Raw genomic sequence first — 24,438 nt, forward strand, 5'->3', positions numbered from 1 at the left:
ACAACATTCAGTTGTAAATCAGAGAGATGATTTCCTTTGTTGATTTTTGCCTGTACTATGATAGAGGATATTGAAATCTCAGAGAAGGCTTCCTGATCCTGTATCGCAAGACTTAAGGCCCCGTCACACATAGCGATTTACCAACGATCACGACCAGCGATACGACCTGGCCGTGATCGTTGGTAAGTCGCTGTGTGGTCGCTGGGGAGCTGTCACACAGACAGCTCTCTCCAGCGACCAACGATCAGGGGAACGACTTCGGCATCGTTGAAACTGTCTTCAACGATGCCGAAGTCCCCCTGCAGCACCCGGGTAACCAGGGTAAACATCGGATTACTAAGCGCAGGGCCGCGCTTAGTAACCCGATGTTTACCCTGGTTACCAAAAAAAACAAACAGTACGTACTCACCATCTGATGTCCGTCAGGTCCCTTGCCGTCTGCTTCCTGCTCTGACTGAGTGCCGCCGTACAGTGAGAGCAGAGCGCAGCGGTGACGTCACCGCTGTGCTGTACTTTCACTTTCACTTTGCGGCGCTCAGTCAGTGTGGGAAGCAGACGGCAAGGGACCTGACGGACATCAGATGGTGAGTATGTACTGTTTTTTTTTTTTTACATTTACGCTGGTAACCAGGGTAAACATCGGGTTACTAAGCGCGGCCCTGCGCTTAGTAACCCGATGTTTACCCTGGTTACCAGTGAAGACATCGCTGGATCGGTGTCACACACACCGATTCAGCGATGTCAGCGGGACCTCGACGACCAAAAAACGGCCCAGGCCATTCCGACACGACCAGCGATCTCACAGCAGGGGCCTGATCGCTGGTACGTGTCACACATAGCGAGATCGCTACTGAGGTCGCTGTTGCGTCACAAAACTTGTGACTCAGCAGCGATCTCGCTAGCGATCTCGCTATGTGAGACGGGGCCTTTAGTTGCAAGTATTTAAAGAATTACTCTTTACACAAATTAAACTCCTGTTTCAGGTATTTGAACAACTTGAGATGGTTATTAGACTATAGCTGATACACGTATTTCAATCCCCGATTCTTCCATTCTTCTCTCAGTTGTGTTCATTGTGTTTGGAATAGTTACTCGAATTATTAATGGATAATAGGTCATTGGCATATAGAGCAATTGTTTATTCTTTATTCCCATACTTAAAATCCTATATCCCCGATTGTCTTCTAATAATTAAATCTAATGGTTCTATTGCAAGTGCCAAGAGAAGCGCGATAGCGGGCAGCCTTGTCTAGTCCCCCGGTATAGCTCAAATCGCTCTGACATTCCCCCATTAGCTAGTATTTTAGCCTTTGCGGATTCATATAGTATCTTAATCCATTTATTGAAATTAGGGCGAGTCCCATCTCCCCCCAATACCGCCCACATATACGCCCACTCAACACTATCAAACGCCTAAGGGTACCGTCACACAGTGCAATTTTGATCGCTACGACGGCACGATTCGTGACGTTCTAGCGATATCGTTACGATCTCGCAGTGTCTGACACGCTACTGCGATCAGGGACCCTGCTGAGAATCGTACGTCGTAGCAGATCGTTTGAAACTTTCTTTCGTCGCTGGATCTCCCGCTGTCATCGCTGGATCGTTGTGTGTGACAGCGATCCAGCGATGCGTTCGCTGGTAACCAGGGTAAACATCGGGTTACTAAGCGCAGGGCCGCGCTTAGTAACCCGATGTTTACCGTGGTTACCAGCGTAAAAGTAAAAAAAAAAAAAAAACCGTACATACTCACCATCTGATGTCCGTCAGGTCCCTCGCAGCTGCTTCCCGCTCTGACTGTCTGCCGGCCGGAAAGTGAGAGCAGATCACAGCGGTGACGTCACTGCTGTGCTGTGCTCTCACTGTACGGCGGCACTCAGTCAGAGCAGGAAGCAGACGGCAAGGGACCTGACAGACATCAGATGGTGAGTATGTACGGTTTGTTTTTTTTTACTTTTACGCTGGTAACCACGGTAAACATCGGGTTACTAAGCGCGGCCCTGCGCTTAGTAACCCGATGTTTACCCTGGTTACCCGGGGACTTCGGCATCGCTCCAGCGCCGTGATTGCACAGTGTGACCGCACTGTCTTGCCAAAATCTGACCATTCTGTGTCCATTAACTGATCAATATTTCTGCATTGATGACAATTTATTTTCTTAACCTAAACCACATTTCGGAGGGTTTCAGCTTTCAAAAGAATAATTTATACAACCAATGGATGAATTTAACATAAGGTTATAAGCTGTTATTTACATAACATGGATAAGCGACATAACTCCTGGCAGGGAGTGTATAAACTTATCATCATGTGGATTACGGATGTTATTAAAATCGCCCATAATTATTAGCAGTAGTCAAAACCATCCTACATGTTTTACGATGATTTTCTTAATTGGGACATTTGAAAAGGGAGTGGAAATATATCCCACTACGATAATAAGTTCAAAACATGCCACCTTACAGCATACCCCTCCTCATCTTTAAAAAGGTCAGTACATTGAAAGGTGATTTTCCTGTGAATTAAAAGGCTACCGTCCATGAGTAATTAGTGAAAACTGAGTGAAGTTCAAACCCAGTCCATACTAATGGACTCAGCCACCATGTGCGTTTCTTGCAGACCTACAATCATTGCCCCCGATTTCCTAATATATTCCAAAAGGACTTGTCTCTTTGAATTGTGTCTCATGCCTCGGATGTTCCATGAGAGACACTTTACTGCCACCATCATGAGAATTCAGGGAAATATCTGTTCATACCTTCCACAAGTTTACTTGACACCTGTCCCAGCAATCTAAATTTATCCAAAGATCCAATCATATGCACACCCCACAAAAAACACCTCACTCCCTTCTCCCCCAGTAACATAGGCCAACCTCTACCTGTAAAGGCTGGGGCATAGGAATACTCCAGGCCAAGCACTCTTTTCCCTCGCATAGCGCCACCAGTGAGATAATACTCAATGAAATTCACTTAGCATTAACTGAGCCACACTTTATATATCAATTATTCCCCCCACCCCAAGAATAATAACTGTAGAGTGAGCCGGGACCCCAGCCAAGCAGCCCGGCAACATTAGAAAACCAGATGTATAATACTTCTTAAACACACATGTAAATGCAAATCCACAACTGACACTTGATAAAACCAACATCATAAAGCTACTATCCTCCACCTCCCCTCCGCTGCCGGACCTGACGCTCATGTGTGTCCAGCCACCTCAAAGCATCTCTCAGGTTTCATAAAATGTAATGGAACCCAGCGCGACAACTCTCAGCTTGGCAGGGTAGATCATTGAGTATTGCAGACCCAGTGCACGCATTCTTCTTTTAATGTCAAGGAACATGGACCTCATGTGCTGTACTTCCACTGAAAAAGCCGGAAAAAACAAGAACTTTTGGCCTCCAAGAGTAATATCTGGCAGATCACGTGCCTTCCTCAGGTTTGTGTCCCGATCCTTTAAAGTGAAGAATTTTTAATTGCCAATGAGCTCGGACTCGTACGGACTCTGAGCCATCTCCACCGCAAACAACGGGGCGAGAGACTATTTCTCCTTCGCCTCATTAGGGACACAGACCATGGATGTTATGCTGCTGCCACCAGGAGGCTGAGACTAAGTTAACACAAAAAAAGTTAGCTCCTCCTCTGCAGTATACACCCTTTTGCTGGCTCCAGGAGAACCAGTTCTTGATTGGTGTCCGTAGGAGGCACACGGGTCTGCTATTCAGACCGAAAGCTCTTTATTATTTTATTTTTAACCAATTGTTACATTTTCCAAGTGGAATGAAGGGGCGACGGATCCTTTCAAGGCTCCGATCTTCCCGAACCATCAACAAGCGAGCACGGGGAGTGTCGCTTCTCTGTATCCTCTCCCGCGATGTGGGATGCCATGCCTGGGCTGATTTTTATTTTTTTTTTGTGGGGGGGGCCATGGGTTCCTTCAAAGGCATCGATCTCCCCGCACCCTTACCGGACGAGCACATGGAGTGTCGCCTCCATGTATCCTCTTCCACAGCCAGGCTTAATGCTGGACATTCAGCCCTGTCCCATCCTAGGGGATTTAATCCCTTGGATGTACAGTAGCCCCTTTTTGGCATCCAGGCAGCCCCCACTGCATCATCACTGTTAAAGCGGATGGTGCAAGGAGGCAGACAGTCCCTCTCCACCTCCCTATTAAAGGAACTGTGGATTAAGGGTTACCCCTTTATCCCTGCACCGTCCAGGCCCAGCAGCAGAGGACCTGCTAATATCGCTGGCTTACCTGCTACCCCGCAGCTTCTCCGGGAAAGTGCCGGGGCTGAATGGTTCCATACAGGCTGTCTTGAGCGGCGCTGGATAAGGGTACCAATCCTGACAGCGGGGGCGCACATACGGCCCTTTCCTGCATCGGTGCCGACTGGCGCCGCAACTTTAGTCCCCGGCTTTGGCCTTTTACTAGGCCGCAACCCCAATCCCCGCCCACATGATGACGCACTGCGGACGCTCCGCCCACCTTTTCTGGCGCTTCTCGCACAGAACGAGAAGCGCCTCTGATATTCTCGGTGGCCATCTTACTTCCCCCACGACCGCCTCAGGACACACGGACTGCCATCAGGATCCTGTCAGCAGGTGTTCACATTGCAAGGGCTACACAGTTGGAGAGCCACGCAGGAGGAGCGGGGGACACAGATCTGAGTAAGGGAGCGCTGCTATACTGCTATATACATCCTCCTCCCTGCTGTTACCCTTTTCAGGCTATCTTTTTTACTTTATGCTCCTCCTGCCAGTCTGCTTTTCCTAAGGCTTCAATTTTGCTGCTCTGCAATGCCTGTGACTCCAAATGCGCTCAGGAGCCCTCTGCCACCACAGCCCAGTGTACCTAGTCCCCCTGAGTGGGCTTTGTCACTGTCTCAATCCATGGCTTCTCTGGCCAAAGCGATTGAAACCCTCCGTGATCCTTCTGGGGACCGGAGCGTTCGCAGGACTGATGTGGACGGATCCTCCCCAAGGCAGGAGCAGTCGGTTAGCAGGGTCCTAAAGCACTCTAGAAGCCTACAGGCGCCTAGAAAACAGATCCGTAGAACATCTCCTGAGCAGACATGTGCCTTGTCGCCTGAGAGCTCAGTTTCTCCCTCTCCCTCTCCAGAGGTCAGTAGCGAACGCGAATCTTGAGTGTGAATCTAATGGTTCCTTAGATCCGGATTCGCCAGATTTTCAGAAAACGGTGGATTCGCTGATTGAGGCTGTCAATCAGACTTTAAAGGTTGAGGAAGATTCCGGCTCTGCTCCGGATCAAACAATGACCTTTAAAAGGACTAAACGCTCTCATAAGGCATTTGCTATTCACCCTGAGTTTCGGGCCATAGTTAACGCAGCACAGGGAATGACCAGATAAACGCTTCATAGGACAAAGGCCCCTTGAAGCAAAGTATCCTTTCTCAGCTGATCTGAAGAAAGATTGGGTAGTACCCCCCCCCCCCCCCCCCCCGATATCCCGCCTAGCATCCAAAACCCCTTCTGTCCGTGCCGGATGGCAAATCCATCAAAAATCCCATGGACCGTCAGAAAGTTTGGCTCGCTGTCTTTGAGGCCACAGGTTCGACTCTTTCCGTCCTTCGCCACAGCATGGGTAGCGAAGACTATGGTCCTCTGGTTGGGGGCTTTAGCTAATTCACTTTAGAGCAGTAATCTTCCTCCCAGAGGCGGTGCACCTTGCCAGCCAAATTTCTCGGGCAGGCGATTACCTGGTACATGCATCTTTGGATGCGGCCGGCTGTGCTGCTCTGTCAACAGTCAATGCCATCATTACCAGAAGAGCATTATGGCTGAGAGTGGAAAGCGGACTCTGCATCAAAGAAGTCTCTCACTTCCCTTCCTTATCAGAGCGGCTGCTTATTTGGAGAGAAGCTGGATCAGGTTATTTCTAATGCTACTAGAGGAAAGCTAAATTCTTCCCCAACAGAGATTTAGATGTCCCTTTCAGAGACAACAACAAATCCTTTTCTGTTCCTTACGCTCCAATCCAGGCTGATCCACTACAACTACTTCTTCCGGCTCAAGGCGTTCTCCACGCAGAAATGAAGGAGCTCAGGTCTCGTACAGACCTAACCACTATTGGAAATCTTGACCCAACAGTCGAGACCTAAAGGACCTAGGTCTCAGAGATTTTCCTTCCGCTGACTACTGACGCTATCCAGTAGACACCAGCAGGGTAGGCGACCGCATGCTTCTGTTTCGTTAAGTCTGGCGTTCCGTGATCTCCGACGAGTGGGTCAGAGACCTGGTGTCATCCGGATACAAAATCGATTTTGCTACGTGCCCTCCATCTCGTTTCTTTCCCTCCCGTTTTCCTTCCTCAGAGGCAAGGTCAAAAGCTCTTTCCCGGGCCGTAGATGCATTGCATCCTGTCCCAGAAAGCAAAAGGTTTCAGGGTTTCTATTCGAACCTTTTCATCGTCCCGAATAATGGAAAGGTAAGACCCATATTAGACCTCAAACTTCTAATCAAGTTTGTTAAGGTCCGTCTTTTCCGCATGGAATCTCTGCGCTCAGTTATCACTTCTCAGGAAGGGGAATTCTTGGCCTAAATCGACATCCGAGACGCTTACTTGCGTTTTCTGATTTTTTTTTTTTTCCCCCTCACCAGAGATTCATGTGCTTTGCCATTCGCAACCAGCATTTCCAATTCACGGCCCTGCCCTTCGGCCTCACTACAGCTCCCCGAGTGTTCACAAAGGTCATAGCGGCTGTCATGTTCATCTTGCACTTTTGGGGCGTGATCGATCTGCCCTATCTGGACGACCTGTTGATCAAAGGTCCGTCCTTCCACGACTGCGCGGAGTCCATCCGCATCACTTGCGATACCCTTTCTCGCCTGGGCTGGCTGATAAACTTAAGCAAATCTTCCCCTGTCTTACCCTGTCCCAGCCCAGCAGATAGACTTTCTAGGGATGACCATGGACTCATCTTGGGGTTGGTAATTCTTCCTCAAGACAAAGTCCTAGCCCTTCAACAAGGAGTCCACGCACTTACTGGGAAAGATGGTGGCCGCAATGGAAGCGGTCCCTTTTGCGCAACTGCACCTTTGTCCCCTGCAGCATGCTCTCCTGACGGCTTGGGACGGAACCCGTTCTCCCTCGACCGCAGGTATCCCTGGAGGTCAGACAGGCTATCAGATGTTGGACGTTGAATTCTTCCCTCAACCAGGGGAAGTCTTTTCTCCCTGTTTAAATAGCTTGTGTTGATTACCGATGCCAGTCTTTTGGGCTGGGGAGCAGTCTTTCATCACCACACGGCTCAGGGCTGCTGGTTAATTCAAGAATCGAAGCTATCGATCAACATTCTGGAGATCCGTGCTATTCGGCTGGCCCTGCATCAGTTCTATCATCTTCTAGCGGGTCACCCCCATCCGTATTCAATCGGACAACGCCACGGCAGTGGCATACATCAATCATCAAGGGGGTACCCCAGCAGAGCGGCCATGTCCGAGGTAACTTACATCCCAGGGCCCGATTCATCACCAGACCTCAGGGGCCCTGTGTTTAATGGCGTGGCCATTGAATCCTGGGTTTTGACCCAGGTTGGGTTTTCTCAACAGGTCGCTTCCATTATGGTTAGTGCCCGTAAACCCACATCGGTACGCATTCATCACCATACCTGAAAGACCTTTTTTGCTTGGTGCAAGGATCGTGGTCTTTCCCCTCTCGTCTTCTCAGTTCCCACCATTTTAGAGTTCCTACAGGCCGGTCTGGACTCCGGTCTGGCACTTTGCTCTCTCAAGGGTCAAATCTCCGCTCTATCGGTTTTATTTCTAAGACTGATCGCGTCAAAACCTCAGGTTAAAACCTTTCTACAAGGGGTGTCACATGTGGCACCTCCCTATCGCATGCCCTTAGAGCCTTGGGACCTCAACTTGGTACTGAGTGCCCTACAGGAACCCCCTTTGAACTGCTTCAGGACATTTCGTTGGTTTTCCTGTCCTGGAAGGTTGCCTTCTTTGTTGCGATCACATCAATCAGACGAGTTTCGGAACTAGCCACCCTGTCCTGCCTGGTGCCTTTCCTTAATTTCCATCAGGACAAGGTTGTCCTCAGGTCGTCCCCGTCCTTTTTGCCAAAGGTTATCTCGTCCTTTCATCTTAACGAGGACATTGTTCTCCCTTCTTTTTTGTCCAGCTCCTATTCACAGGATAGAAAGAGCTCTGCACTCTCTGGACTAAGGGTACCGTCACACATTGAAATTTCCATCGCTACGACGTTACGATTCGTGACGTTCTAGCGATATCGTTACGATATCGCTGTGTCTGACACGCTACTGCGATCAGACACCCTGCTGAGAATCGTACGTCGTAGCAGATCGTTTGGAACTTTCTTTCGTCGCTTGATCACCCGCTGACATCGCTGGATCGTTGTGTGTGACAGCGATCCAGCGATGTCTTCGCTTGTAACCAGGGTAAACATCGGGTAACTAAGCGCAGGGCCGCGCTTAGTAACCCGATGTTTACCCTGGTTACCAGCGTAAACGTAAAAAAACAAACCGTACATACTCACCCGTCGGTGTCCTTCAGGTCCCTTGCCGTCTGCTTCCTGCTCTGAGTGCCGGCCGGAAAGTGAGAGCAGATCACAGCGGTGCTGCGATCTGCTCTCACTGTACGGCTGCACTCAGAGCAGGAAGCAGACGGCAAGGGACCTGAAGGACACCGACGGGTGAGTATGTACTGTTTGTTTTTTTACGTTTACGCTGGTAACCAGGGTAAACATCGGGTTACTAAGCGCGGCCCTGCGCTTAGTTACCCGATGTTTACCCTGGTTACCCGGGGACTTCGGCATCGCTCCAGCGCCGTGATTGCACCGTGTGACCGCAGTCTACGACGCTGGAGCGATAACCATATGATCACTGCGACGTCACGAATCGTGCCGTCGCAGCGATGAAAATTTCAATGTGTGACGGTACCCTTAGTCAGAGCTCTGAGAAGCTACGTCTCGAGGACGGCATCCTTCAGAAGGATGGATGCTTTGTTCGTTCGTTCTCCCGGAAAGTCAGAAGAAGGGTCTTGCCGCTTCAAAGGCCACTATAGCCAGGTGGATTTGTTCCACCATCCAGGAGTCATACCGAGTCGGAACAAAGAATCTTCAAGATAGTTTCTTGAAAGTGGCCTACCTGGCCCGTCAATGAGATGAGATTGTTATTTTTGGTTATCACATTAATCCCAGTGAAACATCCCTGGGGGAATCCCCCTCCTTTCTGGACGTATTTAGAGTCCTTTCCCATGTTCCCATGGGAGATTTCTCCAAATTTCAAGATGTTAAAACAGACCGGGTTAGCGTCAGGGTATCCTCATTCTCTCCTTCTTCCACCACTAGGGCTGAATAAGCGGGATCATGCTGGTGTTATATTCTGGGCGCCCTGTAAATTCAATCCTGACCGCTGAGGACCAGGAATACCAGCAGGCCCTCCGTATGCAAATTTCCCCAATCTTGCTGCAATGTCTCCCTACACATCTATTTGCCTCCTCCCACTAGACACAAGGGCAACATCATGGGAGCCGGTATACTGTCCCCCCATCTTCCTGACCCATCTTTTTACTATGGGTCATAGCAGGTTTATAATCACTGCCTCAGCTGCCTGTTTGCACTAGGAACACTTTCCTTCTCTATAACTTCCTCACAGAGTCTCCCACTGGTTGCAGCAATAGAACACTGAGGGTCTTGGGATCTAGTGGTGCACACTCTGCAGCTTCCCTGTCTGCATTGTATTTACTTTCACTGCACTCCTGCCAGTTTTTCACCAGGCATCTGGACCCACAGTGTCTTCTCTGCTGCGAGTCTGGAGATATGCTTCATCCTCTGTGTCTCCCCTACAGTCTCTCTCTGCACTTTGGTCCCAGACTTCCAACATGATCACTGCTTCTCCGCAGACATCAAGATCTCTCTGCAGTTTACAGCTCTCTCAGCTTCCACAGCTAGTCATCTCCTGACAGCTCTCAGTTTACACACACATACACACACACGTACGTACACACGTCTGCTGAGTACCAGAGTATGGCCACGCCTCTTTGATAACCTTTTTAAAATTTAAATAGTCAATCTAAGTATCTGCAGAATGCCTAATCTTGACAGTGCACAATATGCACACGATCAAGATTCACCCTATTCCCAGCTTGTGTCGGTGGATAGTATGTGATTTGCCTGCTGACAGTCACGTGACAATTTGCTTGTTATCCGCTTTTTTCAGTATTCTGCAATCACCTGAGCAAGATGCTAGTCTGCACATGACTGCCAGTATGTAAATCGTGATACACTGCACACCTAACATGGTAACTAGGGCTGAGTAGACTTGTGGAAGTTCGGGTTCTGTACCAGAACTGTACCTGAACTTCAACCGGAACCTGAAACCCATTGAAATCAACGGGGACCCGAACTTTGGAGAAGTCCATGTTCAGAGTTCAGCACCAGACGCTAGGTGTTCAGTACGAATCCTGAACTTTTCAGTTCGGGATTGCTCATCTCGAATAGTAACACACAAAGCTTGCTTTCTTCTTCAAGTTATGTAGGTAGATGTACCTCGAAGGATCACTTTTTGGTTCCTTTTAGTTTGGGTTCACCAATCTACCAGCCCTCTGGTATAACCATATTTTCCTCACTGCAAACATTCCACCATTTATCTGCATGTGAATGGCATCTGGTGTCTTCTGAACAATCCGGCTTGTTGCTTAGTGTACTAATAAATGGAAAGATATTTATCTGTTTGAACATTATACAGAATTACATTTGTGTGTATGTATTTATTTAAGGTTGTGTCTTGGATCATTACAATTTGGATATTTGGATCACTGACCATCTTCCTGCTGGCCCGAGTCCTTGGAGGGGAAGTAAGTATATGGTATATCCTCAGCATGTTGAATCTAGGCGACAGCAAAATTATTTGCAAAAGAAGGAACCAGTTAGGAGTTGTAGAAGAAGGGTGATGTTGATGCTTTACTGGGTTTGATTAGGCGTAGCTACAAGATGTAGAGGGTAGTAATAGTTGCTGGATGTTAGACCCAAAATATGAAGGAACAAGTGGTGTGAGCCATGATGATCAGATGCTACAAAAAACAAATCACTAAAATTACATGCACTATAGACCATAGATATCCATAAATTAAGTGATGTGTAACAGTGAGAAATGACACAGGGAAAAAGTATTGAAGACGCTTACTTAAATTTATTTAATACTTTGTACAAAAACCTTTGTTGTTGATGGCAACTTCAAGACGTCTCTTGTAGGGAAAAACTAGCTGCATACATTGCTCAGGTGTGACTTTGGCCCGTTCTTCCACACAAACTCTTCAAATTCTGATGCTTTCGTAGGCTCCTATGAACTCTGAGCTTTAGTTCCTTCCATAAATTTTCTATTGGATTCAGGTCAGGTGCTCCATTGTAGCAGCTTTATTTACTTTCTCTGAAACCGGTTAAGAGTTTCCTTGGCTGTTTGTTTGGGATCATTTTCTTTTTGAAATGTCTCCAATTGTTTCATATTTATCATCCTGGTAGGTGGCAGCAGATTTTTATCAAGAATGTCTTTATACATTTGTCCATTCAGCTTTCCTTCAATTATATGAAGTTTGTTGTATGCTGAAAACCCGCCCCACACATGATGTTCCCACCTCCAAACATTATTGTTGGTTAGGTTTTTTGGGATGATATATAGTGCCTTTTGGCCTCCAAACATGGTGTGTATTATGGCATCCAGAGAGTTCAATTTTGGTCGCATCTGACCATAATATATTCTCACAGTATTTCACAGTATTTAAAAGCACTTGAATAATCTTTTTGTTGTTCCATAGAGTGCATACAGGCCATGGAGGTTCAGTGCATTACTTGCTTTCTTTGAAACAATTGTACCTGCTGATTCCAGGTCTTTCTGTAGCTCTCCAAGGTGGTCCTTTTCTCTTTGACAATTCTTTTCACTCCTCTGTCTGAAGTCTTGCGGGGAGCACCTCATCATGGCCCATTTATCGTCAAATGATGTTCTTTCCACTTCTGGATTTATGACCCCAACAGTGCTCACTGGATCCTTCAGTAGTTTAGAAATGCTTCTGTAACCAATGCCATAAGTATGATTTGCAACAATAAGGTTCCGATGTTCTTGAGACAGCTTACTGTTTTAACCATCGTGAGATGTTTCTTGAATGCACCTTGGTAATGAAACACCTTTTTATAGGCCATCAGTTGAACCAGCTGATATTTTTCACTAAGTGGCAGGATTGCTTTCAAATTACTGATAGATGTCAGTTGGTGTCATGACTTTTCATGGTTTTTTTACTTCTTTCTTCATGTGTTCAATGCTTTTTCACTGTGTAATTTCTCAATGTTACAATAAAAAGCTGGAAGGAAAGTAAAAGCGCAATAGGGCCTTATCTGGTTATTAAGAGATACCTCTAATCAGATTTTACTCACCAGATAGAGCCCAAACACAGGCTCATGGAAATATTAGCTGCTGCAGAGCCACTGTCTCCTGGTGACCAGCCAGGGTAAAAAAAAAAAAAATGGGATAAAAAGGTGGATTAACTCCGCGCTGCTTGAAAGATAGAAGTCCAAATGGATATTCACATGAAAATGTGGCTTTATTCAACGCGTTTCGGAGTACTAGGACTCCTTCATCAGGAAACCACAAAAGGTATATACTTTTGTGGTTTCCTGATGGAGTCATAGTACTCTGAAACGCGTTGAATAAAGCCACTTTTTCATCTGAATATCCATTTGGACTACTATCTTTCAAGCAGCGCGGAGTTAATCCACCTTTTTATTTTTTATTTTTTCTCATTGTTACGCATTCCATATTTTGCGGACCATAAGATGCACCACCACAAGGCGGTGACCCTGCTCCACCGTAGGCACCCCTGGTAAGCTGCCCATTTTCCTCCCAAATGTTTTTGGGAAAAAAGTGCGCTTTATAATCGAAAAATATGGTAACTTAATTTATGGACAGCTATGGTTTTATATCTTTGCATTTATGGATTGAATGGGTTGTTACCGACCTCTAGTGAGAATTTCATGTCCGTAGCACCTTTTAGAAATATCAAATAGAATAGACGGAGGGCACCACTGTAGATAATTCTGGGATCACCTATAGCAAGTAATATACAGACACCAGACTTCTGCACAACACAACCGATGGTCCCATCCCCATTTATAAGGCAAGAAATCCCACTTATTAAACCTGACAGGGCACACGTGTGAAGTGAAAATCATTCCCGGTGACTACCTCTTGAAGCTCATCAAGAGAATGCCAAGAGTGTGCAATGCAGTCATCAAAGCAAAAGGTGGCTACTTTGAAGAACCTAGAATATAAGACATAATTTCAGTTGTTTCACACTTTTTTGTTAAGTATATAATTCCACATGTGTTAATTCATAGTTTTGATGCCTTCAGTGTGAATGTACAATTTTCATACTCATGAAAATACAGAAAAATCTTTAAATGAGGTGTGTCCAAACTTTTGGTCTGTACTGTATACTAGCGCAAAAAAGAAGACGAAGACAAGCTATATAAATAGGGATCACCAGACATGATAAAATAGAAAATCTTTTATTAAGTAACAACTACACAAAATAACGAATAAAAACTATTAAAAAGTAAAAAACTTGACACAAGGCATGATCAACCGCAATTAGAGTGACCAACCCTGTCAGGCAAATAGATGAATAATGCTATCTTTGTAAATCAAATACAGCACACAGGTAAATTAGACCAAACAAGTGATATATAAACCATTCATAATAAATATGCTCTATGGATCCCCCTGTAGCGCAATGAAATAATCAAAATATTAATAAGGCTATAACAACTGCTATAAGATGAACGTTAAATACAAAAAAAGCAGCCATAAAGCATGATGAAAACAAGATGTAATATGAATCGTGCTGCTGGAAAGAGTATGGATCCAAAGGGAAAGGGATACCTATATCAAGCAAGTAATGATGCCAATGGTGTGTATTGATAAGAGCATAATAGCCTGTGTCAGCAATAAGTCCATGCATCTGACAGGGCAGAAAACGCCCAACGCGTGTTGCTTCCTCGGGGGCCTTTTAGAAATATATTTCCTTGGAAAATTGGTGACCTGTTCAATACTTTTTTTACCTGCTGTATATAATGTGATTTTTTTTAACGATAACATGAGTTTTTAGCTCCTGGAAATTCTGCCGTTTCCTGCTTCCTGTGCATTTACTATAAAATAGCCCTGACATAGTTGTTTTTTTTTTTTATTTGCATTGTATCAGCTTGATGTATTGCCAGTATTACATTGATTTGAATTTAAGCAAAGTTTGATGTGACCCACAGCAAACAGTATGTTTACCATTTATGTAACTTTTCTTTTTTCTGTAGGTCTCTTATGGGCAGGTGCTTGGGGTTATAGGATACTCCTTACTTCCATTAATTGTTATTGTCCCTGCACTTATAGTGGTTGGATCCTTTGAAATTGTGTCTACGGTAATCAAGGTAAGATGTCTACAAATAAGAAGACCTTTTTTAAGTGGTTTCCATGTACACAGATTATTAAAATCATTGTCAAGTCTATGAGAATTAGAAACTTCACAATTTACATCCTGTTAAAAATCTGCTGTGGTCATGTGACCTTCAGATCCTTCCTTAGTGCTACAGTATGTTCAAAGCACAGAGTAAAGGTATTTCATGGCTGTGCTTTGAGCAGAATAATGCTCTCCATGCTTCTGGCTGGACTCTTCCAGCAGCTCTCGCAGTAGTGTGCTCTGAACATTGTGTCATGGGGTAGTCACCTGTGAGCCTTTATAAGTGAGTGAGTGGTAGTGTGTATAGGGAGGGAAGGCATAAGCAATAGGGGCAGTGTTGCTTACACAGAAAAAGTAATCATATCAACCAGTGACTTTGCCAGTGAGGGTGAAACGGGTGCTGGCCATTCCAGAGTGCTAGATTACAATGTAATAAATGACTACATTATGTGACTCATTGCTCCCCTACACTATTCTGAGTGTGTCAGGGGCATATGGGCTCTGAATGGAAAAAATAACGGACCACAAGGATGGATGCAAGGGAGCTATAAAACAGTAAGGGTGTTATTTTTATGGCAGAAACGCATTGGTCTTTCATGTCTATCATGTGAACCTTTTCCATTGCAAAGGTTTATTTCTGATCCATTTTTGTTGTGCAATAAAGAAGATTCCATTATTTTAGTCATTGTCTGTGCCCCTCTTTTTCCCTATGCAGATGGTTGTTTTTTTATGTTTGTGCTTTGTGTGCTCAGATTTGTGTGTGAATAATCCAGGATATCCAGCAAGGGGTATGTTCACCAGTAGTTAAGCTGCACTGTTTTCACCTGGATATGGTGTTGAGAACCCATGGAGAATTTCAATAACGGCAAAGAGAATCCGATTTTACATAATCACATGCTGCACAGTGGTTCAGATTTTAACCCCTTCAGGCTGTGTCCATGCCTTTTGAGTGCTACCAGTGCTCATGCACTGCTATGTATAGCACAGGTGATTAGAAGTTCGCAGCTTTAAGAATCCTAAGGGGACTGTTAAACACAGTAAAAAAATGTTTTATTTGTTTATTTTTAAATATTAACCGCATCAACCACCTTAGGTTTTTTTTTTGAAGAACACCATTGGTTTTGTCATATAGTGTAATGGAAAACGGGGGAAAAAAAAGTGCAATTCCACATTTGTTTTTTGGTTTTTTGGTTTGCTATTTTACCATGTTTACTAAATACTAAAACTGACCTGCCATTATGATTCTCCAGGTCATATGGAGTTCGTAGATATCAAACATGTATAGGTTCTTTTTTATTTAAACGGTGAAAACAAAAATCCAAAGTTTCTTAAAAAAAAAAAGTTGCCAACTTCAAGACTTGTAGCGTCTTAATTTTTTGTGATCTGGGGCTGAGTGACGGCTTAATTTTTGCGTGCCGAGCTGACACTTTTATTGATACCATTTTGGTGTAGATATGATCTTTTGATCTCGCGTTATTGCATTAACAATGTTGCACAAACAAAAAAATGTAATTCTGGCATTTTTGACTCTTTTGCATCATTTACTGAATGGATTAATTCTTTTTATATATTGATAGATCAGGCGTTTTTGAACGCGGTGATACTAAATGTGTATTTTTTTTATTTTGAATGGGGAGTGATTTCAACTTTTATATTTTTTAAATATTTTAAAAAACGTTTTACATTTTTTTTACATGCTTCAATAGTCTACATGCGAGACTAAAAGCTGCGATCTTCGGATCGCTTGTGCTCAGACCCTGGATTGTCATGCCAACCCATCGGCGACCCGCGGTCATGTGACATGGGTATCGATGGCGAAAAGAACTGAAAACCAACCATAAAGTCCAAAATAATAATTACTTACATAATTACCAGATAAATACAGATTCAGGTAAAAATAACAGAACAATACGCAATGAGTAAAGTATACAATTATACAAAAGGGACGCACACACACCCAGGGATATGCTCCTAAAAACAGAACAAAGTGAAAAAGTGACACAAAAAAAGTATGTGTTAAGAACAAAATAAAATAAAAATTATCATATGCACACACATAGAATCAATGAGCAAAAATCATGATAAATATACAGTACTTAGTGCAAAAAATAAAATTTACTATATAATTGTCTAAGGGGTACTTCCGTCTTTCTGTCTGTCCTTCTGTCTGTCACGGATATTCATTGGTCGCGGCCTCTGTCATGTAATCCAAGTCGCTGATTGGTCGTGGCAAAACAGCCACGACCAATCAGCAACAGGCACAGTCCGGCGGAAAAATGGCCGCTCCTTCCTCCCCGCAGTCAGTGCCCGCTCCGTACTCCCCTCCAGTCTGCACTCAACACAGGGTTAATGGCAGCGTTGACCGTGGTGTAACGCACTCGGTTAATGCTGCTATTAACCCTGTGTGACCAACTTTTTACTATTCATGCTGCCTATGCGGCATGAATAGTAAAACGATCTAATGTTAAAAAATAATAATAATAAAAAAATCGTTATATACTCACCGTCCGTCTGCCCCTCGGATCAGGAACAGGCCTTTCCCGCTCCTCGCGACGCTCCGGTAACCGGTCCATGCTGCGATCTCGCGAGATGATGACGCGGTCTCGCGAGACCGCAATGCGCTCTTGAGACCGGAGCGCACAAGCAGCGTCGGTAACCGCTGCGCTTGGATCCGGGGGCTCCGGAAGGTGAGTATATAACTATTTTTTATTTTATTTCTTTTTTTTTAACAGGGATATGATGCCCACATTGCTATATACTACGTGGACTGGGCAATATACTACATGGGTTAGGCCATATACTACGTGGCTGGGCAATATACTACATGGGCTGTGCTATATACTACGTGGCTGGGCAATACACTACATGGGCTGTGCTATATACTACGTGGCTGGACAATATACTACGTGACTATACAACGTGGGCTGCGCAATATACAACGTGGCCTGCGCAATATACAACGTGGGCTGTGCAATATACAACGTGGACTGCGCAATATACTACATGGGCTGCGCAATATACAACGTGGGCTGCGCAATATACAACATGGGTTGCGCAATATACAACGTGGGCTGCGCAATATACTACGTGGGCTGCGCAGTATACAACGTGGGCTGCGCAATGTACAACGTGGGCTGCGCAATGTACTACGTGGGCTGCGCAATGTACTGCGTGGGCTGCGCAATGTACTGCGTGGGCTGCGCAATGTACTGTGTTGGCTGCGCAATGTACTGCGTGGGCTGCACAATGTACTACGTGGGCTGCGCAATATACTACGTGGGCTGCGCAATATACTACGTGGGCTGTGCTATACACTACGCATACATATTCTAGAATACCCGATGCGTTAGAATCGGGCCACCACCTAGTAAATGAATAAAAGGCTAGTGCGATATAACTGAAAGTGTTACCATAACAGCAAAAAATGGTAAATTTAAGTGTATTCCTTCTATTGAAGTTACATCACAAAGTAAATATGTGTAACAAATGTAGTAAAGGTAACAAAATTAAAAAGTGGAAATCACTCACAAAGACCATGTAGGTCTCTGGCTCCTGGATTTCCTATTTAGGATTATTTGTCTGCTCTTTTCTACCACACACTGTTACTATGTGCTGCTATTTGGTGTTCTAGCCACTACATGGTTACCTTTACAACATTTACTTTGTGATGTAACTTCAATACAAGGAATACACTTATATTTACCATTTTTCCTTTTATGGTAACACTTTGTTATATCGCATTAGCTTTTTATTCATTTATTTTTTTTTTTTTTGCACTAAGTATATTTATCATGATTTTTGCTCATTGATTCTGTGTGTACATATGATAATTTTTATTTTATTTTTTTCATAACACATACTTTTTTGTGTCACATTTTTTGTCACCTTGGCTGTAACTATACCTCTAAGGCGGTAAAGGGGTTAACAAATAATGTTCAAATAACCACCCTTTTTGCCCCATTAATAAATAAAACAAATAAAAAATACTTATATTTGCTATTGCTGCATTCAGAAATGTCCGATCTATCATACACCTATACATGTTTGGTATCTGGGTACTCGTACTGACCTGGGAAAATCATATTACCAGGTCAGTTTTAGCATTTATTGAATATGGTCACATTGAACCCAATTGTGGAATTGCACTTCTTTTTTTTGCAGTTTCATTATTTTCTTGTCTTCCAGTACACTATGTGGTAAAATCAATGGTGTCTTTCAATAGTACAACTCGTCCCGCAAAAAAAACAAACCCTCATCAGTGTCTTAACTGCAGTTTTTCACCCAGTGTGATCAAAACTGCTTGGCACCAAAAATATCCCCAAAAGACTACACCAAAAATGCACCATATATACAGCTTTTTGGCTATCGACTGCTTTTTTCCCCCCATTTTTTCATGCAGAACAAAAAAAAACGCATCAGAGAAGCTACAGAATTGATTTGTGAATGTTGCCTTCGAATTGTGTTGAACTCTAATGATAGTAATATCAAATGCTTTGCTTTTCTTTTGCAGCTGTTTGGAGTGTTCTGGGCAGCTTACAGTGCGGCATCTTTATTAGTCGGAGAAGAGTTCAAGACAAAGAAGCCACTTCTTATTTATCCCATCTTTTTATTGTACATTTATTTTCTATCTTTGTACACTGGAGTGTGAGGATCAGATGCTGTGTTCATTTGGTAGAGTGGCAAAGTGTAATGCTGGATGGGTCGGGGAAGAGGAATCTCGCTCCCAACCCTTTGGGGTGTGTATTACGCCTATTTGTATATATTAAACCCAAACCTCTTGCCTGGGAGCTTATTCTTTAAGGCAATATGGTGCAAGGCCTGTCTTCTGACATAGAAGGGATCAACAAAATAAAGTTCTAACTTTTTATGATATTAGCATTAATTTGTCTCACATTCAATCTACAAGAATATCTGGAGAAAAAGCAACGTATACCTGATCTTTTCTACGTCTACATTATGTAAATATGGCATAGCACATGACTGTTACCAGATCTGAAACTAGTGCTAACAACTACTGGGTCTGGGCAGTGGGAACGATGCAGTTATGGTGGATTTACAATCTTTAGGGATAAAGATGCGTTCACCAATTTTAAGTGTCTTGATTGGGATTTTTTTTTTTAATACATCTGTTTTGACATTGTTTGATATTTTTTTTTTTTTCCATTTCCTATTCGTGTATATAAGAAGCAGGTAGAGAATCTCAGACCAGTTGTATTCATGGAGGTACTTTGTGCCGCAACACCCAGGTGACCATATTTGTTATAGGTTTTACACAGTTTGTGCTTGTCACACTGGAGCCAAGTCGTAGTTCCATTTTTATAGATGGTTATTTCCTCTGAAAAGTTGATTGCCCTTTTTTTTTTTTTTTTTTTTTTTTATACCAATGAAAATCATATAGTGCTGCTGAAAACAAGAAGAAAAAACCCTATCTCTAGATTAAAGTGCAATTGTGTGGGACAGTGTACTTTTTGGTGGTTAAATTTTATGTCAAATAACTTTGTAGATATGGTAAATAAATATTTATGAATGTTGATTTCAGCTCATGTAACAGTTATTGATGTGATCCTCATCATTTCTTTAATTGCTGTTACATAAAAAAACTTTTTATAGATTTCATTTCTGACTCAATACAGAAAAAATAAACTGCAAAGAATAAAAATGCCTTTGTTTTTTATGTCTGTTGCAAAGTTTTATGCGTGTCTTTTAATTCTATAATGTTTTAATCTTTTATATTGTATATAAGTCGTGCTTAAAACTTTGGAATTTAAGGGGAGACTGGAGCAAAGTTGGGGTACTCTCACAGACATTTTTGACATGGCTTTTGGAGCAGATGCGAAGTACATATAAATATAAACCACTTCAATTATTTGGATAAGCAATTGATTTCCTATATTTCTTAGGTGAAAAAAAAAAGTGTTAAAGCAAGTTAAAGAAGTAACATGGTCATTCTTTGGGCGGCTTATAGGTACTTAAAGGTATACAGAGAGTAGAAGACTGGCATTGAAGCAGCTCCAGGAAAAAGATCACCATTTCCTGAAGCAGCTTTGCCTTGGCAAATTTGGTGGTTCTGTCGGTATTATAAAAACATCGTCTGCACAAAGCCTAAAAAAAGTTTTGTTTTTGTTTTTTTTAATGGATTTTTCAGCATGAATAATTAATGCACATCAAAAAATGCCATGGGATCATCCCCTGAAAGACCGTTTAAATAGGCCGATAACTGCGAACAAGCCTTTCTAGAATGCTTACTTTACAATTTTCAGTGTCGTGGTAACCCCTTCCAAGAAGAGATAATGTGAGTTGAGATACAAACGATCTCCAAACTGCCATTATAGGTCTAAATTAAATAAATACGGTGCATCGGAGATAAGAAAACACAAAGCCAATGTCAATTGTAGGGGTTGTACTCACTCAGGTGCAGTGGGTGGCAACCAGGAGGCACGTTCCTTTAAAAGTTCACAGGGTTTATTGCTTCACAAACCCACAAAACAAAACAGAAAAACAAATAGCCTTTAGCTCAGGCAAAAGAAAGTACAAGTTACCAGTACTTCAGGCTCAATCCTGGAGCTTCAACACACACTGGAGGCTTTCACCTCCCCACATACAGGTCCTGTCTTAAGCAGTAGCCTACATTATATAGCTGTAACCACACTCAGGAACCCATCACATGATTAGTCACTTGGTCATGACATCACCGCAGGTCCTCAAACACATATAGAGGTATGGTGATGCCCCTACCCAGGGGTAAGGTATATGGGTAGCCAGACCCTCCCATCTCTCACAGCTACCCGTAACCCGGACCCAAATGTACTAAACGATCCCTTAGTGCTTATGTGCATTAAAGAAAATGCTCCGGGTTACATCACAGAGACAAGGCATCTCTGTGACACATAACTCCCATCGACTATACAACCCTTAGCGACGCTACACAATGTTCTTGTCTGATTCTCAGATGCGCAATCACAAGTCTTTCCTTATCTCTGTGGTTGTAATAAAGTGGGAATAGCTTCTTACATTACCTAAGTAAGAAAGTATTTTAGTTGGGAATAACAAGGTCGAAAATTATAGATTCTGCCAATACTAGTTCTACCCAGTTTTCTATGCCTTCTGTAACGAAGAAAGCTTAACACACAGACACCTCTTATATCAGAGACGACGCCCTGTGTTACTGCTTTTATGAATAACACTTATAAAGCTAATACTAAAATACAAAACGATCAAAGATATATAGGTATATTTAATTGTCTAAATAATAAAGCAAGGTATAAATATTTACCATAACATTAGTTTTTCTGAAACCGCAAATCACTTGCATGAGAACATGGACCATTCGTGACTACTCCACTTGCATCGTAATTGAGTGAGATTGTTCCCTTCTTTACCTATGATTGTCAGTTTTAAACATTATTGACTTAATGGGTATGGATTTATCATTTGGAGTAATGTCATCTATTTAGTTAGTCTCGATGGAATTGAGATTATTTTGTCTTGGACTGACCAATGTCCGCTTCGTTCCATACAGGGAGATTGACTTTTTCTGTATTTGTGTGTATGATCTATGTTGTGCGGGTGACCTGTCTTTTAATATATGGTTGACTATTTTTGATCAATATTGATTAAATGTTAAGTTTTAGGTATTCGCTTTCCTTGCTTCTTCATCCTGTTAAACCCCTTTCCAACATCAGCCGTAATAGTACGCCGATGTCGGACCCCCTCCCTTTGATGTGGGCTCCGGCGGTGAGACCACATCTTTTCCAGCACGTCAGCTGTTTTGAACAGCCGCCGGAGGAATTGCCATCCTGCGGCATTTAACCCGTTAAATGCTGCTGTCAAACTATGAGAGCGGCATTTAACGTGCGCTTCCGGCCATCCGTTGGTTATCGCTGGTTGCTCATAGCAACCAGTGAGCAATTCTGCTACATACAGGCAATCTGATCATTGCCTGTACGTAGCAGAGCCCATCAAGTTATGGCAGCTTCTAGTCTCCCATGGAGACCATTGAAGCATGCCATCAGTCTGTGTGTTTTGCAGTGTGACCGGCCTGTCCAAACATGCTATTAAATGACGGTCGCTTGCATGTAGTCAATTGGTGGTTATCTAGGGGCTGCATTGGACCCATCTAAGGCTATGTTCACATTTCCAATAATCATCTATTAGAACGGATCCAGCAGAAATCTGTTGTAAAAAAAAGTTGTACAGACACAATATTTTTGGCCGTTTAAAAAAAACAAACTGATTTCGGCTGGATGTGTTTATTTTAACATTGACGTCTATAGACAATGGATTTGTTAATGAGCCCATCAGTTTTTTTCTTTCATTTAAAAAAGGATCCGTTTTTTGCTTAAAGGGCCACTGTCACCCCCCCCCCCCCCCAGCCGTTATAAACTAAAAGAGCCACCTTGTGCAGCAGTAATGCTGCAGTCTAACAAGGTGGCTCTTTTAGTTTTTGATTCATTTATTACCTCAATAAAGCGTTTTAAAAATTGGCCACACATACCAGATATTGTCCCAGGAGGCGGTCCGAATCGTCCTCTATCAATCTTCCAACTGCCGTCACTCTTCTCTTCAGGGCCGATGGTACCCGCCCCCTTCGCGTTGTTGCTTCTTAAATCCGGCGCCTGCGCTGTGCGTGCCTGCCTGGGGCCTGCGCAGTGTTCTTTGTCAGTCACATCTCAGATGCCGGGTGCCTGACTGCGCCCTGTTACTGAATCCCCGCCCCGTACTGTGTTATTCATTATGCACAGTGCGGGGCTGGGGTTCCTGGGAAGGCGGGGGAGCGTCAGAGATGGGAGAGCGTCCGAGATGGGGGAGCGCCTGAACAGCGCAGTGCGCATGCCCAGGAATGCCAGCCCCGCACTGTGCATAATGAATAACACAGTGCGGGGCGGGGATTCAGTAACAGGGTGGCCGCACTGCCCGCACAGGCGCAGTCAGGCACCCGGCATCTGAGATGTGACTGACAAAGAACACTGCGCAGGCCCCAGGCAGGCACGCACAGCGCAGGCGCCGGATTTAAGAAGCAACAACGCGAAGGGGGCGGGTACCATCGGCCCTGAAGAGAAGAGTGACGGCAGTTGGGGGATTCATACAGGACGCTTCGGACCGCCTCCTGGTACAATATCTGGTATGTGTGGCCAATTTTTAAAACGCTTTATTGAGGTAATAAATGAATCAAAAACTAAAAGAGCCACCTTGTTAGACTGCAGCATTACTGCTGCACAAGGTGGCTCTTTTAGTTTATAACGGCTGGAGGGGGTGACAGAGGCCCTTTAATGGACCAGTTTCAAATGGAAGATAACAGATTGCTAATTAACGGATTTGTTGTCCATAGACTTCAATGTTAAAAAAACTGATTCAGCTGAAATCAGTGTTTTTAAAACAGACAAAAGTTATGTCTGCACAACTTTTTTTTACCAACAAATTGCTGCTAGATCCATTCCAAAGAATTATAATGGACATGTGAACATAGCTTAAACAAACTTAAGAAGACTTGTGGGATAGCTCCACTGTCACGCAAGATTAAAAAACAAGATTGCATCTCTTTTGTGTAAAGGTACCGTCACACTAAACGATATCGCTAGCGATCCGTGACGTTGCAGCGTCCTGGCTAGCGATATCGTTGTGTTTGACACGCAGCAGCGATCAGGATCCTGCTGTGATATCGCTGGTCATTGATTAAAGTTCAGAACTTTATTTGGTCGTCAGATCGCTGTGTATCGTTGTGTTTGACAGCAAAAGCAACGATACCAGCGATGTTTTACAATGGTAACCAGGGTAAATATCGGGTTACTAAGCGCAGGGCCGCTCTTAGTAACCCGATGTTTACCCTGGTTACCAGTGTAAAATGTAAAAAAACAAACAGTACATACTCACCTTCGCGTCCCCCGCCGTCCGCTTCCTGCACTGACTGAGCGCCGGCCGTAAAGTGAAAGCACAGCACAGCGGTGACATC

The 24,438-nt window shown here is 43.8% G+C and overlaps 1 protein-coding gene across 1 annotated transcript in view; it reads left to right on the top strand.

Moving 5' to 3' along the window:
* The window catches only part of YIPF4 (Yip1 domain family member 4), a 90,746-nt gene extending 70,598 nt beyond the window's left edge, over positions 1-20,148 (top strand). Inside the window, exons 4-6 of the mRNA XM_077283025.1 lie at positions 10,770-10,847; positions 14,347-14,460; positions 19,000-20,148. Coding sequence (XP_077139140.1) covers positions 10,770-10,847; positions 14,347-14,460; positions 19,000-19,137 — 330 coding nt within the window. The 3' untranslated portion in view covers positions 19,138-20,148. The remainder of the gene's footprint in view (positions 1-10,769; positions 10,848-14,346; positions 14,461-18,999) is intronic.
* Positions 20,149-24,438: the final 4,290 nt, after the last annotated feature.

This window comes from Ranitomeya variabilis, chromosome 2 (genome assembly GCF_051348905.1).
Source record: "Ranitomeya variabilis isolate aRanVar5 chromosome 2, aRanVar5.hap1, whole genome shotgun sequence".
Classification (NCBI taxonomy): domain Eukaryota; kingdom Metazoa; phylum Chordata; class Amphibia; order Anura; family Dendrobatidae; genus Ranitomeya; species Ranitomeya variabilis.